Here is an 18,813-nt window from a genome sequence, read left to right as displayed (position 1 = left end):
TCCGCCCCTTTGAGTCAGTGTCATTCATTAGTCATTCATCTATCGATACGACATTATGATCGTATGTGGTATAGCAATACTTGTAATAGGACTATTGACTAGCCTTTTATAAAACCTTACAATTACTTTAGCTCAAAACGGGCTAATCAGTATATATATCAAAATAAAAATAATAATTACTCGTAGAATTTAGACAATCTAATTTTGAAGAACGTTGCTTAATCTTTGCAAAGGGTTATTCTAAAATATATTCAATTGCTATATGTTCTAAGTCGAAAATTATTTTACAAATATAAATAGTTAAATATTAAAATACAGCAATATAGACCCATGGTAATCTCATGCTAAATTAATACCCTATTTACAGACACTACTGTATATATTATAGTAAGCATTTATTATCCGTTCATTTCCGCGTTAAGTTATGGCTGATTAATTATTTATTAACATTTTACAGCGATTTAATTCAGGTTTATTAATGAAAATTATAACTAGTTAAATCTGAATTATTATTAATTAATGTAGCGGCACGAGTTTAGCAATAAGGATATAATGAGATCATGCATATTTAATGGTGAATATTTGATTATAGTACAATATTTTTGAAAATTTTTAAATGTGGATATGTCTAGTCTTACCTTTGCAAGAACGAGAGATTTCACATTATTTATTTTATTTATTTGAAAGACCTTTGTCCACGACATAGACACGACACGACATAGATTAATAACACTTTCAATTCAGAGCGTTCAACTAATTAATAGGGTATCAAAATACATTTATAGTATCTAAAACTCATAGTTGTTGTAATAATAGGCTCGTCAAGTTTACTGTTAAAAATTCTACACAAAATACTAGTGCATTTTGTGTACAATTTTAAAAACATATCAATTTTTTAATTCTTGGTTTTGTTACATAAATTTTCTCCAGCAACACGCATCTCTGGTCCCAAATATTTGTATCCTATTGCTTGAAACATACTAACAAACTTGGTTCCCGCAAAATTTTACCTCAAGACTAAATCATCAAACGTCATCAATACAATAAGTCGGAAACTATTCATTCACTTGGACTTGTGTGGGACTTTTAAATAAATCTAAATTCAATGTGACATGTTTCGAATGATTGACGTGTCACTTCGAGAAATGAAAAGTAAATAAAAGCAATTTCTATAAAGCCGTGACAGTATATTTTATTTAAATACAGACTCGCAAATACTTAACGAAGTAGTATCAGCTGCGTTAAGTGTTTGGCAGTATGTATTTAAATGTAACAGAATATTTAATATTAATTTAGATAAATTTAAATATTAGAGAAAATATTTAAAAAAATTAATAAAAAATATATATAGGACACAACGCTAATTATTGTTAATATGACTCTTTAAAGTCACATTAGTATGTTAACCACCAGATATTCAAAGTTATTTATATATTATTACAATTCAAGTTAAACATAGAATTAGTTCCAACCAAAACATAAAATTCAAGTAATCTAATTTGAATGTGTTATACATTAAAAATTATATCACAATTTAAAAACTGTTACTCTATTCAAACAAATCATTTTATTCATCATTATTAGACTTTAAATCTGAAAAAAAAATTGTTAAATTTAAAAATTCTCCAAAGCCGATTGTAAACTTGCAAACTGAATACACGGCCGGTTAGTCGTTCAAAACAATCGATATGGTTATGCAAATTTCGATGGCGAGTGATTTTTAACCACCCTCGGTAACCACAACGACACTCCGTAACAACGATTGTAGCATCGTTGTTTTGACAACACCAAATTGAACAACAGAGACGTTTTGTATTGCAAACAAACAAATCTATCGCAAAAAGGATTAAAAACTGCCATTGTAGGAAGCACAACAAGTTTACAACACCCTATAGACAGATGTTTTACGATTCAACCACCGAACATTATTCTGAATATACAACAGCCCCAAATGAGCACTTGGAATTAAAACGAAAAGTTGAAGAACAAGAGTTCCAGTTCAAAGTTCGCGGGCATTATTATTTTAAAATAGGTAAATAATAAATGAGCTTTCTTAATCTTGGGGCATGAATGCTCGGGGAAGAATAGCCAACGGGCACGTAGCGTCGCCGGCGGCTGAGACTGAACATGGTAAAAAAAACTATTAATAAAATCAGAGTACGGCACGCGACTGCGCTGCCCGCACCCCGTTGCATCGCTGTGCACCGTTTTTTCGAGCCCCTTTTTATAAGACGTTTTTGTGCAAATCTCGCTGCCATTGTGAATCGAAACGAAACCGAAGCCCGATCGGCGAACAAAGATTTTAAAATAAGAAAAAAGCGAAGCTCGCACCTGGCGGGAAGACGCCGTTGGCGCGAATATCAAAAGGCCATAACCGTCAAAATAGTGTAGTCGTAAATCAATACTATCCCCCAATAAATAAAGCCTTAATTGCTCGCGGCGGAACTACGCGCATAGAGATAGCGGCCAAACAATAATTTGAGGATAAAAGCACAAGACATTGAGTAACGAGAAGCAAAGAATTACAGGGGATCCATTTTTTGTCATCTGTAAATGCAGGTGATGTTACTGTTATAGAAATCGTAAAATTCAATTATTGTGCTATTGACAATGCGAATTTGGAGCGTCTCGAATGCAGTTGCCATGGAGAACGCCGGGAGGGAATTAGAGAACGCTCCCTTTAGAACGTTTGCTTGCCAGTCGTAAAGCGACCACTCTTACAAATTGGTCGTAAATTATATGGATAAGTGAATATGCAACCGATGAGCGGCAAACTCTATTATTATGCTTACTTCGTCGCAATAAAATGTTCGTAAGCACACTCGAAATAGTTAAGCGTTATTGTTGTCGGATTTTATTACTCCCATCAGATATAAATGTTATTTAATCATTAAAACGATGTTAAAGTTACATAAAATAGCAAAAAATACTAGTTTTTTAATATCCATAAACAGAATCATGTCTAGTTGTTACAACCAGATGTTGATAGCATCGTAACTTAAAAAAAACAATCATTGTCCTTAACTTTCACTGTGAATTATAGGTGCAATTAAACATAATTATTACTAAACAGTGGTGGGTCGAGCGTGTCATTATAAAAAAACGGTTATTAACCTTAACGTAAAGCTGATGCTACATAGAGGTTCGGCCGGACATTTCAACCCAGTATATAATATTACCTAGGTAATTGAAACCTAGAATAAACTATTGCAAAAACAAGAAACTACATATAATACGTTATAATACCTATTACCTATAGACATAGCAATGTGATGTTATAATGATATCCATACTAATATTATGATGGCGAAAGTACGTGTGTGACGTCAAGGTAAACTGCCACAAATTATCACAAAGACGCATATAGATTAAAAATTTTCTCAAAAAAAAGCAGAGGAAGTCACGGTTAATAGTTAGTCATAAATAAAAATTTATTATGTGATTTTATTTATAAATATTTTAATATTTATTATTAAGTGTCTGACTTAGGAACAGGTACGCACTAATCGTAAAGTAAACAAAATAGTAACCACATATCCACATAGAACTATCCAATATTAAAACATAACATATTTTTGATTTATTCATCCTAATTAACACAAGTTACAGGTTACAGTCATTGTACAATACTTTCTGATTGGGAGAAGGGGATTGTTAGTAATGTGTACTAATAACCTCATTGCTAGCAATTTACCATGTCAGATTGACCTCTACGCAGTTCCCCCTGGAAACCATCATGATAAATTCCTGGTGAAATTGCCACGATGGACTAACTGACCGGACCTCGTACTCATCTTATCATCCACTACTGGTGCCGCGCAAGCGTAAACCGTTAATATAGGTGGGTGCACCATTCCATTATCATGTAAAAAAATTGAGACCCCGTAGATGACACGGCCCGCCCGTTGCATGCTATGAACAAACAACGAACATTCGTACTGAGCACTCAACTCATTGAGTCAAAATGTCAAGTAGCTCAATCGTTGATTTTAATATGAACCGTATTCCGTATAATAGACCACCTTCTTCCACTTCCTTTAAACATTATCCATTTCTGTACAACGTCCGGTGGGCCCAGTGCTTTGTTTGTAAATATAAAAACATTTTATATGTTAAACGGTACGTGAGTCACGGCCAGGGTTAGTCTGTACGAAGGGTTAAGTTACATTTTGAATGTGTGCAACAATGTGCTGAACGATATTTTAAACAAGAATAATCTCTCAACAAAAATTTTAGAACACACACGAACTCCTGCCTTATTACTATATTTTCCAGGTGTACTATGTACGTATATATTTACAAAACATATATATCTTTGTACTTATATCAATCTACCACAGATAACACAAACTCTTCTTAGCTTGGGACTAGACAGCGCTGTAAAATTATTGTTTTATGAAATTGGAAAGAATAAGCAAACTGACAGATCATTTTTGAAATATAGTATCCGTTGCCTATACATAATAATATGACATAACACTGTCACAGGTATCATAGAATCACTTTGTAGTCCAACTAATGGTTTGCAATTACATTAACATAAAAATTCTAAGACCGACTCCAAAAAAGAAGGAGATTCATTTATATACCGATTTGAAAAAACTTTTCTTATATGAAAAAGTATTCTTTCAGATTGTTTCAATTTTTCTTTTTTAGTTTCACGATTTAATCAATCCTAAAATAATAAATGCGAAGGTTTCTATCTGTTTTTTAATTTTTCCCGACCTCACAGATGACTTAATAGATTTGACGTGAAGACAGATTGTATAGTGGGCACGGATATGCTCATTTGAAAAGAATAAGAGCTGAATTTCTTGTCAGTTCTTCTTAGCACGAAAGCACTGCGAACTGGCGGTGGATTTGACATAGTCTAAGAGTCTGTGATAGACCTACATGAATAAAGATATTTATATTTTGCTATATTCTTTCTCAAAAAGAAAACATACTCGTGAGTAACAACTAGTAAAGTATAATCACTCAATTAATATCACCTTCTTTTTTAGCTTTTGTTTTCTCTAATGAATTTGTAGTGTCGTAAGAACTGTAGAATCACCCGTTCCAGTCGTAAAACATACTTCATTGGTTACTACGAGCATTTACAAGTCCACATCGAGTTCGTAGGTGAAATTATAAAATTTAATAACGCATTACGTATTCGTTCTTTGTAATAGAAAGGTGCGTGTGATCGTAGATAACGTCAATTATTGTAACAAGGCACGAAAACTGTATGTGACATTTATGAATTAACAAACGCATCAGAGAATAAGAGTTTCCAGTTTGTATACATTAAAATCAGTTACCGAGTAGAACCGTTTTAGGTAGCTGTTACGTTTATTCCGTTATTACAAATCAGAATATAATATCCACCACGATAATATAAACACTTATATGTCATAAGTTTACTTTTTTACATGTTTTGAAAGTTACATGTCGTTGTTTTTAATCTCGCAATGACCCATAAAAATACACGTTCTGTCAAGATGTAATATTCAATTACGATTGTTATTATGAGAATTTTATTAATTCTTATTACTGACAATATTCTTAAGAGAAAATGTAAGCTTACAATATTGAAGTTTTGGTAGAAGATCACTTAAAAATATTGTTTATATAATTGTATTATATATTGTAAATATATATGATATTCGTTTTACGGTTATAATTTCTGCAAAATGCAAATGGTATATAATAGGTAATATAATTTAAAAAAAAAATGTTATTTATATAAAAAGCTTAACTTCTATTATTTTTTTGTCATTTCCAATTAGAAAAAAATATCTATTAAGTAGTCTATAGCTGCAGCAGAACCATACGATATGTGAATTCGTTCAACGCATCGAAAATTAAATGGAACTTACAAAATCTACACATACCGACGCGTTTCTAACTGGAAGTCGATGTTCGTATTCAAATTAGTAAGAACCGAATTCCGATACGATAAACGACGTTCAAGGTCATATACCTTTGAAAGAGACTACATATATTCTTAAAAAACATAGCGTCTGCCTTTACGAGTACACCTACATGTAGATTTACATAGATATATAGATTTTTTTATTGGAGGCTTCGTGACAATTTCACTAGGAATTTATCATGATGGTTTCCAGGGAAAATCGCATGGAGATCAACCTGACATGATACATTGCTAACAATGGGGTCATCAGTCCACGTTACTAACAATCCCTTTCCTACCTACGAAAACCAATGTAATTCTTATTAGTAATTTCTAGCCAACAAAATCAAGTGTAAGCCATTTGATAAGAATATGTTAATTGTCTCATAGGACTTGCCATTCCGTCATACTTGAATTGCAAATAAGCGGACGGTTCACCTGATGGTAACCGTCGCCTATACACACGAACAGCAACAGGGCGTTAAAATTCAAGCAATATAGTGCCGGAGGACTACAATTTCATGAGGTCCAGTAATTTTACAGCCTCCAATTGAAATATATCTTATAAAGCAAGTTGTTTGGCAGCTGATATAGATTAGAAACAAGACAACTTTGTAAAAACTCAACTTCGGACTCTGAATAAACCTATGCACGGTATAAATACACTCGTCAAGGACGGTTCTCCGACATCATAAAATAGTGTGATGCTCGTGGTACCTCTCGTTTGATGCTATTCGTAACGACAAGGTCTTATCCCTCCCTAATAATAATTGTAAATACCGTACTGTAACTAGGCGAAAAAGAATATTCAATAGTTTTATATAAAATCGTAACTAGTAGCGACATCTATACAAAAATATACGAAACATGTTTCTATCTATTCGCCGTTAGATGTCGCCGTTACAGTTTAGAATACAAAAGCAAAGTGAAAAGCACTTACCAGCGCCATCTGTGAGTGAATAGCGAAACAAGTTAAAACTTGCTTAGCGAGGATTCCAACAACGCCATCTAGCGAATAACACTGCATCCAATGCGCACATATAAATACACTGAAAATCAACTTTTCGACGTTCACTATATTTTTCACGTTTTATAATGGTCGATGATAACACAATTTATATTATTAAGATGGTTCACCATATTACAATCTGTTATTTCACAAACTACACTATTACACATGAGGTATTGCATCATCGGTGTATTTATCTGGAACAAATAAAAAACAATTATTTATATTTTTTAAAAACATAAAGCATTAGCAGTCACTTATGAGTTTTGTGTTTTAAAAATAATATGATTCAAATTCAATTCAAAATTGAATAATTTCTTCATATATTTTTGAAACATAAATATCTTATACTTTAATCTATCAGATAACCGGATTTACCAGAAGAGACCTAACTGCAGTCCTTATATATTGTGGTCACAATAAGGGGTGGATGGAATATATTTACAGCACCATGAAGTTTACTTCTACTCAATTTACTTGAGTGACATCCTCACTTTTGTAACTAGTGGTGGTGGTGACCATTTACCGTCAGTGGACCATCCTCTGTTTTCCACTCTAAGCAGTACAAAATATCAATAATATTTATATTGATACCAATAAAATCATTATTAAAACATGTGTCAAAGTACAATAATAAAATAATAACCTCAAAATAAAAAATACACAAATTCATTATTTTGTTATTTAATAACAATAATGCAACAATATACTAATACTTTGAATATAATAACACACACAAAACAGGAGTCAGATAAAAAACAAACAATCACAGTATTTTACCGACCATGTGCTATTTTAATATAATCCATGATTTAAATTAGAAACTGTTTATCTGAATCCAATATAATGTAAGCAACGCAAGTAAAAATAAAAGAACCTCTATAGTATAAGTCACATAATGCTAAATAAAATTGTGTGTATTATTCATTAAAAAAAAAACTAAATGTGCTTATTATTTTTATTTCTTATGCAGAAAACCTTGAGATGTTGTGTTACTTTATTTGAACCTAGTCAATTATTATTAATAATTCATATATTCCGTTTAAGAATATATTTTTTATTGTTAGTAAATAAAGGGACAAGTTTAATTATTTTATATGGAACTAAATCTGATATGTTATTAATGTATATATTTATTGATGTACTATTTTCAATCCAATAACAATAATGTAAATAAAATGAATACTAAATAAGAAAACTCATTTAGATAACTATAACAATTCTACTGCCCATTTACCAGTATTTATACTGCATATTTATTACTTATTTCTGTTAATAAATAACAAACATTTAATAAATAATGTTATATATTATACATACAGATGAGGTATTCTTATATGGAAATTGCCAACGTGACTTAATGGTCATTTCATCATCACCACATCATATCATCAACAACACATTACTTTATTTCCTTAATCTATTATAATATTATAAGATATCCATAAAACTGAACTATTACTAAATTAATACATACCACTAACACAACAGCCGAAACTTGAGGTCTTCGGGGAACAGAATCCATTTTATAACCTGTTCTAAATAACCAAAGTACACTAACAGCAGTCAGCCTAACAAATTCGGCTATACTTTTTTTATTAGAAATCGCGATTAAATATAATTTATACTACCGTCAAGTACACTGTCAAGGTTGATAATTATAAGGGATAACTTTATATTTCACTTGGCTGAAATACTAATAAGTTAGCCTGAAAAATGCAAGCACGTGCACTCAAAAATGCAACTAGGTGCACCATACAAATTTTGTCTCGTTACCGACCGGTACACTAAATGAACTTTAAGGAACCGTTGAAATTGCCTTTCTACGTAATTACTAATATTTTTAAACACGTGAACTTTGTAGTCAATTTGAATGGGGTTGAAAAAACTACACAAAGAAAACATATGATCGATCGAATTGAAGTGCACATGGATAAAATATCTATGGTCACCTATCTCGCCTATTGCCTATCTGTCATTTCGTTCATTTGTTGTGTGCGGTTCAAGAAAATAAATTTCACTAGTATAGAGGGCACCACTGGCAACTCAACAGTTTTTGTATGCAACTTCCATAAATCACATTCAGTGCCGTATTTTTATGATTAACATCGAATATAAATATAGACAGTTCATTTTTAGTATCATAGCAACTGTAAATGTACTTTATTGTATTCTTTTGTTGGGAATAGTCTATTGGACAGATTATCAATGAAGATTTTGTCTATACAACAGCGTGAACCAAACCATGTTGCTCTGAAACCTATTTTTCAAAACCTACCTTGATATATGTATTTATAATTATATTATTTCAATATGATGAACATCTGGCTAAGCCCAGTAAATAAGATTAAACTAATAATATTAAGTTATACTTACAAAACCGAAAAATTGTAAAAATTTTAGTTTTCAGGACATTGTAACACCGGACATTGCTGTTAAAGCCTGTAAAAAAGAAAGAAATACAATAATAAACTATTTCAGTTATTAGTTCTTACATAACGACTTTTAAATTAGTTAACTTACTGGATCATTTTCCACCCATAAACTATCAAATTCTTTTTCAAATTTTCCCACAATATTAGGGTGTGACGTTACAATAACACTTTCGTGGTTTGAAACCATAGCTTGAGTGGACCAATTTAAAGAGCCAGACATTACAAAACCTTTAACTGATTTAGGTTTCGGTTGCTGTTTTACTATCATTTTCGTATATTTTGCGTGCACATTTAATTTTTCTGCGTAAGCTTTTAAAACGTTTTTTCGTTTAATCGCTTTGGGTCCATCAATAATGCAGAACTTATGGTGCATAAGTATTGACTTTTTGTTCGTTTGCACCTGTATGAAGCCTGGAATAAGAAATAATTAATTATTTAATAATTATACTTGTAATATTTAGATCAAAAATAATTCAGGATTAATAGAACTTACTGTATTCTTCTAATCTCTTAATTTGTGATGGCGGTGTATGAGCCATTTCACTGTCAGCAATTATCCTTACCAAAACATGTTTTTGTCCAAGCCTTATTATTTGTTCAGCTATTTCGTTACTAGTAATTAAATACATACAGACATCCAGGGTCTCACGTGCTGATTTGATGTATTTGATTAATTTAAAGCAATTTAACTCTCTGCTTTCACATATTGTTATATCTTTATTAGGCGGGACTTTAATTGTGTGTCGAATAATGTCATCTGAGAATAATATCACATCATTTATTTCACGATTCTTGATATTTAACTCCTCAATGCGTGTCTCGTCATCATTTATTTTAGTTTGTGAATTTTGTTTCTTTGTGCAAAAGTACTTGTATACTTTTTTTACGACTTGAGAAGCGATGACCGCAGTAGCTGTTGATGCCAAAAGAATCCTTGTGCTTTTCCAATCCATCTTTGAATATTTTGATGTTATAAAATTCTAATTCACACAAAATAGAGTTTCAACTATGCTTTGGGTATCCTTAGTCCACCATGTTGTCCACGCTTTTGATATAAATTACCATGATAATTTGGCTACCTACTTTTAATAAATTTTAAACCTACCCTCCTAAAATATTTAGAACGTATTGGCAATAATTACGTAGAAAAAATACATTCTGTAAGATTGCCAACAAGAAAATAAATATATTTCCTATTATGTTACGTTTTCAAAGCTACTTTCTAAGAATAAGTTAAGGTGTTTATAATTATCATCCTAAACTTACTAACCTTTACTTAGTACACTAGTTTTTTCATATTAGTCACGAGTCACTTTCATTAATGACGGTCTTTACTTCTATTAACTTTTTATTATGTTTATCTTTAAAAGAAAAGGCAAAGGGAACCGTGTTCATACAGCCATATCTGTTTGTTGACGGTCCTTATATAATAAAAACTAACATCCTTCTATGATAACTTGACATTACTTGACAAGCCCTAATCAGCTCCATCTCAGAATCTGCGCACTTTTGTTGTTGCTACTTGCTACTTTGCTTGTTTCGTAGACTGCTTGCACTCGCGTAATATATTAGAATTTTAGAATACAACAGACGCGAATTCATCTTTATTAGATAGATATATTATTTCAGTTTCTTTCTTTAATTAAATAACAGAAAATTGATTGTTTCTATTTAATATAAAATGCATGATTTAAATTGTGATTTCGAATCTGTTACTCCTGAGATATGGGTGGCAAATGAAGAAGGATGGCGGGAAAAATTGTTAACCTTACCTAATTGGTATCAGGTGTGTAAATCATAACAAAATATTAAATTTATGTGTATGTTTGAGAATCGGTGCATAATATGTGTATGTGAGAGAAATCATTATGATACAACTAGTATAATTATCATCAAATCGCATGATCAACCACATAACACAGACCTTATGGTTGTTTTATAAGGTTACGGAGAGGTCATATTTTATATTGTTTCTTGTTTTGGCTCCTAAAAATATTTTAAATACTTATGTTAAATGTTTTTGGGATTATATAGTTTGTTTACATTGTTAAATTGAAGAAAGAAGAAATTGAACCTATAAATATTGCAATAGTCTATACTAGTATGTAATATTGTCTTATATCTTGTTTTTTTAATAGATTAATAATGGTGCTTATTAAATACATATTCTAAAGGTGTATGTTGGCAGAAAACTAGTGAACAATGATAATATAGGCTGATTTAGTTACTTGTAAATATCTAATCTAATCTAATCCAATCCAATCCATAGGAGTGAAGGGGATCGTTAGTAATGTGGGCTAATTCCATTGCTAACAAAGTACCATGACAGATAGCCCTCCATGTGAACCATTGTGGTAAATTGCCATTTGTAAAGATGGGCTAACTGTCCTGACTTCATGATCATTTTATCATTCTCCACAGCATCCCATTTTTACCAATTAAATAAAACTGTGACCATAATAATACATTGTAGGTTTCGATGTATCTGTGAAAGTCTGTAATAGTTACAATCTCTGTAATGCTGTAAGAACACAGGTATATTTGTTACAGATACCACTCATTAACTGCAACGCTTCACACAACCTCTCTGACAGCAAACTAGTCAGGTTCCGTGGCATGATCCAGGACATGCACAATCCAGAGTTCTATTTTGAACAATTTGAAGTTTATAACACAGTGACCAAAGAGATTAAAAGCAAAACTGGGAAATATCGTGATACAGCCAATGTGACGGTAATTATTAAATTAATTATTTTTTTTATAACAAATTTGGCAATCAAGTTTCTCTGGGATATCCTATCTGATTGAGCATGAAATAATAGGGATCTCATTTTTGATATAATATTAATAGTATTAAAACTAACTTAAAAAGTTATCTTTTGGCAAAGAAGTCTCCCTCCCTCCCAGTATGTTTTGTTTTTGTTGTCTATGCGAATCTGTACCATACACAATTGTGTGATATGTATGAAATTATATTGGCATATTTCTGTTCTGGTTTTAATTGTGTGGGTTTAACAAATTTATTACACCCTCCAACTATGATTTTTAAAAGTATGGTTGCATTTTTAATTTGTATTTGATAGAATTATATTTATTTACTTGTGTTAATATAAATTTATAGGAAAATGAAAAAATAAACTACACAGAAAACTTCAAAGGAGCCCAGCGTCAGACCATGGTTGTTGTATCTATGCCTGGCTTAAGTGACTGGGCACAAAATGTTGAAGAAAAACAAAATATACTAAAGCATTTAGAGCAACAACCAAACAGTTCTAAAAGACTTCAGTCATGTACCAAGTTAAAAAGAAGTTATGATGAAGCAGAGGATGATACCAATGCTATGGAAGTGGGTGAGACAGAACCTAGTAAAGAAATGAAGACAAGTGAAACAGTAAATCACACATCAAGTGTACTTTCCAGAGAGCATTTACTAAATTTTCCATTACCTGATATGCCCAGTAAGTCCTGTATTGTAAAGGTAAATGTATAATCTTTTTTAAACATATATAATATAACTAGCTGACCCCGCAAACATTGATTTGCCATATAATTTAAAATCACTATTAAAAAATAGGGGTTGGTGATAGAAGGGTGAATATTTAGTATTGTATATATTTTTAATATCACATTATAAAAAAAATGACCAAAATATATATAAAAAATTAGGGTTGGACGACCCATTTCACTTAGGGGTATGGAAAATAGATTCTCAGACCTACAGAATATGCATATAAAATTTCATAAAAATCAGTGAAGCAGTTTCGGAGGAGTATGGTAATTAACATTGTGAGAATTTTATATATAAGATAATTTCTAAAGATTTTTAAGTTTGGTCCAAAACACAGACTATAAATTCTCATCATTGTCATAGTAGCAATCTGTTTTTATAATAATAATAATGAAGAGGAAGGCGATTGTTAATAATCTGGACTGTTGACTATGGTTGACTGGCGACACCATTCGATTGTCACATTGTTGTTATATCCCACCCGCATTACAAATACTTCTATCAAAAGTCTTCATTGGCAAGGTTAATGCTAATGGAACCGAATAATATGAGCATTTTGTTGTGTAACAAATTTTAAATTTATAGTAATAATAATCATCTATATTGGTCTAAATAATGAACTCTTACAATTACTGCTTATAATAAAATGATGAGGTATTAATCAAGACAAAACAGTCTACAACTCAGAGGGGGAGTGAGTACATCCTCTCTGTTATTCTGTTATAGCCTTTATTGGTTACATTACAATAAATATTATAGAGAATTTACAATAACACCATTTTCATAGTGGTTTTTTTTATTACAGTTATATGAAGAGAATAACAATATTAAATTAAATACCATGATTGAAGTAATAGGCTTCCTATCTGTGGACCCGGCTCTATCCGGAGAGTTTCAAACCGAAAAGAATCCATTGGAACCAGAACTGGAGACAGATGCTGAAACAATCACACACAATCCTCCACCCAGCTTAGTACCTAGAATTCATGCTGTACATGTGAAGATATTGGAACATTGCAATCCGTTAGTGAAAGATAGTGTAGATAAAAGTAAGTGTTAGCCTCAGACTAATAGACATGTCTCAGATACATACAACAAAACTGAAGTTGCAAAATTATTGTTGAAACAATAAACAAATGTACTGACTCAGACAAATGTCTTAACAAATATTTCCAAAAATATTGGTCACTCCTATCAACTAGCAAGGAGGAGTCTAACACTTAAAAAATCTAACGAAAATAATAAACACTAAAAAAGACCATGATTGTGGTCAGTATATAAATTAAATGTTATATAATTTGTTCCATTACAGCACAATACAGACATTTCTATTCATGGGTTTAACTAATTGTAGTAGACATACTATACAAATGATAGATATAGTTAGTAGTTTAGTATGTCTAGCAAAAAGCTGTGCATAATTTACAACTAGATGGCAGTGTGTTAAAATGTCTAGGAAAATTCAATTTTTTATAATATTACTGCCTATAAAATAAACAAAAGTTGAATGCATAGTTGCCAATAAAAAAATGCTATTTATTTCATTACAGGTGCAGTGTTGAATGAAGCAGGTACAGCGAGAGATCATCTCATGAAAGCACTCACTGAACTACTGCTTGGAGATCAGTTGGCTGCAGAATACCTCATTTGTCACCTCATTGCAAATGTGTTAGTAACTATTCATTTTTTATTTAGCTCAATCAACCATACTTGCATGGGACAATGAAAGTAATCAAAGAGATAGTATAGATGTATCATATATCATTACTCTTGTAATCCACAACCGCGACCTCGTGACTCCGGCAATGGTGATCGTATGTACACTGTGTGGTTTTTTGGTGGGTAAGTATCCCACACACCCCATTGTTACCCCTCCACTGGGGAATGGACTTCTAAAGATTTTTTCTCACGATAGAAAAAAAAAACTTGTAGTCTACAATCACACAATTACAATTTAACACTTGATAATATTGAATCTGAGTCTGGTATACCAAAAACAACTAAAGTTCTGCACTAAAATATACTATTACTAGCTATTTTCACAGTTTCACCCGCGTGAAATTTTAAGCTATGTGTTATTCTAATGTAAAAAATAAACTATATTATAGTAAAGTTTCATTAAAATCCATTCCATAGATTTCACATGAAAGAGTAACAAACTTCCATCCCCATTCACAAACTTCCACATTTAATATATTAGTAAAAGGATACATTTCTGCATCTCCTCAGCATGACAGACTCACAAACAACATTGTGACTTCAGTGGTATCTTTCCGTTGCTATAGTTGAGGACTTAATTTGTATGAAATGTTTGAAAGATTCCTCCATATGCTGTAATTTTATTGCCTATATCATGTCTTCATTTAAACCACAGCATAACTTGCGTAGCAAGCTACTGATGTCAGAATTAATTGAGATAGAGGTACACATAGATTACATTGTACAAACATTTCACTCAGGAAGATTTTGAAACAAATCGCCTGCGTCATCAAGCAGCTTTTTCAGATGAAGGGCAGTGACATTACAGGATAAGAGTCATGACTTTTTTTTTCGAACTACTCCAATGCTGTTGGCCGCAATTGGCCTTTACAGCTTCACCGGACGTTAGGGGGCGAGTGCAGATGGCACTCCAAACCTGCGGAAGGACTTATGAAGCGGCTGAAGGCCAACTCCTGCCTGACGGATACGACTTTAGTCTGAGGGCACCACTAGGGTTCGAACCTCGGCTCAGGCCACAGTAATATCGATCCCCGTTTGAATTGGACGGGGGATCGATCGGAGAGGGAACAGTCATGACGTCTTAGTCCTCAGTAATAGCAAAACAAGAATATTGCGGGCGTCACATGATAATGCAATATCAGTTCATGTATATAGGCAACTATTACTACTTACCATCAGGTGGGCCATCAGATTTTTTGCCATTCGAATTTTTATAAAAAAATCTATTATCCTGTTATTATATTTTAAAGAAAACTTCTTTTATAATAATGCATTTTGTTTCAGATATCTTCGTCAAGACACAATGACACTTGGTCAGTTTTGTCTGAACATTTCCAATCTACCAACTGAAAAGTATCCGAACTATGCTAAACAGTTGTATGATATAATCAAACAGTTTGTCACCAAGAGTTACTACTTGCCATTGACCATAGAGAATATGAATACACTTGCATTACTGCCAAAGTAAGTTACACGATTTTTTTCAAATACATTATTCCTCTTGCCTATTAAGCCCCACTTTGCCATGTTGCACAAAAAAACAATAATCATCTACTTCTTCCTTATCTCATTTATCGGTCGGCGTAATATGTTTTACTCTTCCATTCATCCCTGATCGAAGTCATTTCATTATTTACTCCTTTTCTTACTATAGCATCTTTCACACAGTCTATCCATCTCTTTTTTGGCCTCCCTCTGCCCTTATAACCATCCACATTCATATGTAACACAAAAAACAATAATAATATTGTTTATTGCATTTAACTACTTAAGTAGTTAGTAAGCATATAATGCAATTACTTTTGTTACTACTTAAGTAGTGTATTAGCGTCTGGACTATGTGTATCTTGAAGCTGGAATAGGTTTTTTTTATAATAGTGCAGTTGATATGTAACTTGTTGTCTCAGGAGAGAGGGGGAGGGGGGAAGATACTACTGACCCGATTGATAGTAATATACTCTATCTGGTGACTTCTTCTAGAAATCATTGCACATAAAGTTCTGTTGAATTCAATACAATTTACTGACTTGGTTTTAAATCAAATCATATTTATTTTCGATAAACGTATGTGTACATTAGTTGTTTTTGTAGAATATAATATGCCATTATGTTTTGCTTGTTTAGACATGCAATTTTTTAAATTATTTCGTTTTTCAAAACATTTGTCCTCAGAGCACTTACGAATACATATCATTATCCCATTACTAGGCATTTAAATACTCATTTTTTAATTTATCTGTCCTTAAATGTTTGAAAAACAAGCTTTATTTGTTTTATAGGAAGGACTATGAATGCAACCGTTTAACAAGTGGCATCCTACAACTCAGCAATCACACCCATCTAGTTTTAGACGAGACCAAGATGGAACAAGGTACATTAGATGCAACCGGAGTTGGCAATATTACAGCATTAGGCAACATGATACAAAATCAAAGAGTCGAGTATGACTTCAAATATTATAAGATGGATTTTGACTCTGATATACCAGTTTTAATATTATCAGAAGGAAAGTCTTTGTTACCTGTAAGTTTATATTTCTACTACAGTACTTTCAGTAGATAGAATTTTATTTCAACAAATTAAAATCTATTCCATCATGTAATCCACTTTTCAGGCAATTAGGCATTTATTCATAAACAATTTTCCATGTAATTTACAGATATAAATACACAATGACATAAACCACATACATATTTATTATATAACTGGATATTGTTTCAGAGTGATTACCATTTGCCCCTCAAACCAGAGGATTCGTCACTTGAGATTTTCGATGCAATTGTGGAAGCTGCCACTTACTATTTAAAAGAAGAAATCATGAATATTATTAGGGTTTATTTAACTAGTCTTAAGCTTGTGAAGTATACTATGAATGAAGATTTACAGGTAAACATTTATTTATTGTAATATAGTTTTTTTTAAATGGATGATAATGGAATGATGCTCCCGTTAACGCTAAGGGTTTACGCTGGCGTGCACCAGAAAAGATGATAAGAAGATAAGATAAAATTTATCGTGATGGTTTTCAAGGCGTACCTGTGGTAGGTGGTAGGTGACCCAACATGGTGGGGGGAAGGGGATTGTTAGTAATGTTGGCTCATGACCTCATTGCTAGCAATGTACCGTGCCAGGTGATGACCTCCACGCGGTCCCCCCTGGAAACCATTGTGATAAATTCCTGGTGAATTTGTCACGATGGGCTAACTGACCTGACCTCATGCTCATCTTATCATTCTCCACTGGTGCCCCGCCAGCGTAAACCGTTAGCGCAGGCACCCGCCCATTTTTTTTAGTGGATGATAATGGAATGAAGGGAATACACCAGTATCATTCCATTATCTACAAAAATAGACCCAACATGATACATTGCTAGGAATGTGTCAACGTCCACATTCTCTAACAATTTCATTCACTTCTCGCTGTGTAGTTATATCTTAATGAGGTAGACTTACAAAGATGTAAAGTTATCTGCATACACAGGTATTCAGCTGTCTCACCTATTACAGCTGGCTTTATGAGCTATTGGACAGCGGAAATATGTTTCAGTTGAAGAGTTAAATAAGGCAGGGCAATTCCAGGGTTTTGAGGCTGTCTTGCCTCAAAACCCTGTAGTAGTCCTCTGAAATGTTAACACTGGTATCTACATTGAGTCACACGATAATATGATGTCTTGGTATACTGTTCATATATATATAGGTTATCACTATTCTGTTTGTTTACCATTCAAGTATATTAAAAAATAGCAATTTTATTGTCGTGAAGACTACTGGTAACATATGAGTACATTTTGTTTCCATAAAAAAACTTTATATTTGTATAATTGAATTGTCAACCTCCTTTTTACAGTCGGTTGAAAAATCTATAATTACTATTTATTTTTTTAGTTTGTTGAAGATGATTTTATTGAAATGCGAAGCACTTCAGACAGCCAAAATTCTGTAACTGCCGACGATTTGCACAGGCTACTCGTACTCGCTCGGTTGGTAAGCCTGTCCCGAGGGCAAAACACATTGAACAAGGAATGTTGGGACATAACTAAATCTATGGAGTCTCAGAGGCTGCAAAGACTAAAAAACAGAAGATCCGCGGTTTTATAAATGGAATTTTTGATATTTTTTTAATTAAATTATGTTTAGAAATATAGACGTTTTATTTACAATAATTTCATTGAATAATATAATTATAATAATGCTCCTGGAATCATTATTATTCTAAACAGTTATGAATATAATTGTGCACCGTGTGAGAC

General features: G+C 32.3%; 2 protein-coding genes across 5 annotated transcripts in view; one reads left to right on the top strand and one right to left on the bottom strand.

Moving 5' to 3' along the window:
* LOC131845673 (mitochondrial cardiolipin hydrolase-like) overlaps positions 1 to 10,643 on the bottom strand; it is a 130,285-nt gene extending 119,642 nt beyond the window's left edge. The window contains exons 1-5 of one of the 3 annotated variants that reach the window (XM_059194762.1): positions 10,608 to 10,643; positions 9,831 to 10,382; positions 9,426 to 9,748; positions 9,279 to 9,344; positions 6,834 to 7,099 (exon numbers count right to left, since the gene is read on the bottom strand). In XM_059194762.1, the coding sequence (XP_059050745.1) occupies positions 9,309 to 9,344; positions 9,426 to 9,748; positions 9,831 to 10,290 (819 nt within the window). In that variant the 5' untranslated portion in view covers positions 10,291 to 10,382; positions 10,608 to 10,643 and the 3' untranslated portion in view covers positions 6,834 to 7,099; positions 9,279 to 9,308. Of the gene's footprint in view, positions 1 to 6,833; positions 7,100 to 8,379; positions 8,839 to 9,278; positions 9,345 to 9,425; positions 9,749 to 9,830 lie in introns of those variants that run through there. The other 2 variants (XM_059194761.1, XR_009357644.1) reach the window with 2 other exon arrangements.
* A 172-nt stretch (positions 10,644 to 10,815) lies between these two features.
* Positions 10,816 to 18,662, top strand: LOC131845619 (mini-chromosome maintenance complex-binding protein). Of its 2 annotated transcripts, XM_059194697.1 has the most exons (9): positions 10,817 to 11,123; positions 11,888 to 12,070; positions 12,459 to 12,815; positions 13,651 to 13,894; positions 14,396 to 14,513; positions 15,849 to 16,028; positions 16,844 to 17,087; positions 17,286 to 17,450; positions 18,449 to 18,662. In XM_059194697.1, the coding sequence occupies exons 1-9, from the start codon at positions 11,019 to 11,021 to the stop codon at positions 18,659 to 18,661; spliced, it is 1,809 nt and encodes a 602-aa protein (XP_059050680.1). In that variant the 5' UTR covers positions 10,817 to 11,018; the 3' UTR covers position 18,662. The 2 variants fall into 2 exon arrangements, with proteins under 2 accessions (XP_059050681.1, XP_059050680.1); XM_059194698.1 differs by lacking the exon at positions 13,651 to 13,894 and having other exon boundaries at positions 10,816 to 11,123; positions 12,459 to 12,795.
* The last annotated feature ends 151 nt before the right edge of the window (positions 18,663 to 18,813 follow it).

Source organism: Achroia grisella, unplaced genomic scaffold, assembly GCF_030625045.1.
Source record: "Achroia grisella isolate CSIRO2021 unplaced genomic scaffold, CSIRO_AGI_Agris_v1 utg478, whole genome shotgun sequence".
Classification (NCBI taxonomy): Eukaryota; Metazoa; Arthropoda; class Insecta; order Lepidoptera; family Pyralidae; genus Achroia; species Achroia grisella.
The sequence above is the reverse complement of the archived record's forward strand: the minus strand, read 5'-3'. Positions and strand labels throughout refer to the sequence as shown.

Bases quoted from the DNA above. Each gene is read 5' to 3' on its own strand.
- LOC131845619 (XM_059194697.1), top strand. From the start codon at position 11,019: ATGCATGATTTAAATTGTGATTTCGAATCTGTTACTCCTGAGATATGG. The intron at 13,895-14,395 runs GTAAGTGTTAGC...ATTTCATTACAG, and splicing joins GAAAGATAGTGTAGATAAAA to GTGCAGTGTTGAATGAAGCA. The intron at 14,514-15,848 runs GTTAGTAACTAT...ATTTTGTTTCAG, and splicing joins TGTCACCTCATTGCAAATGT to ATATCTTCGTCAAGACACAA.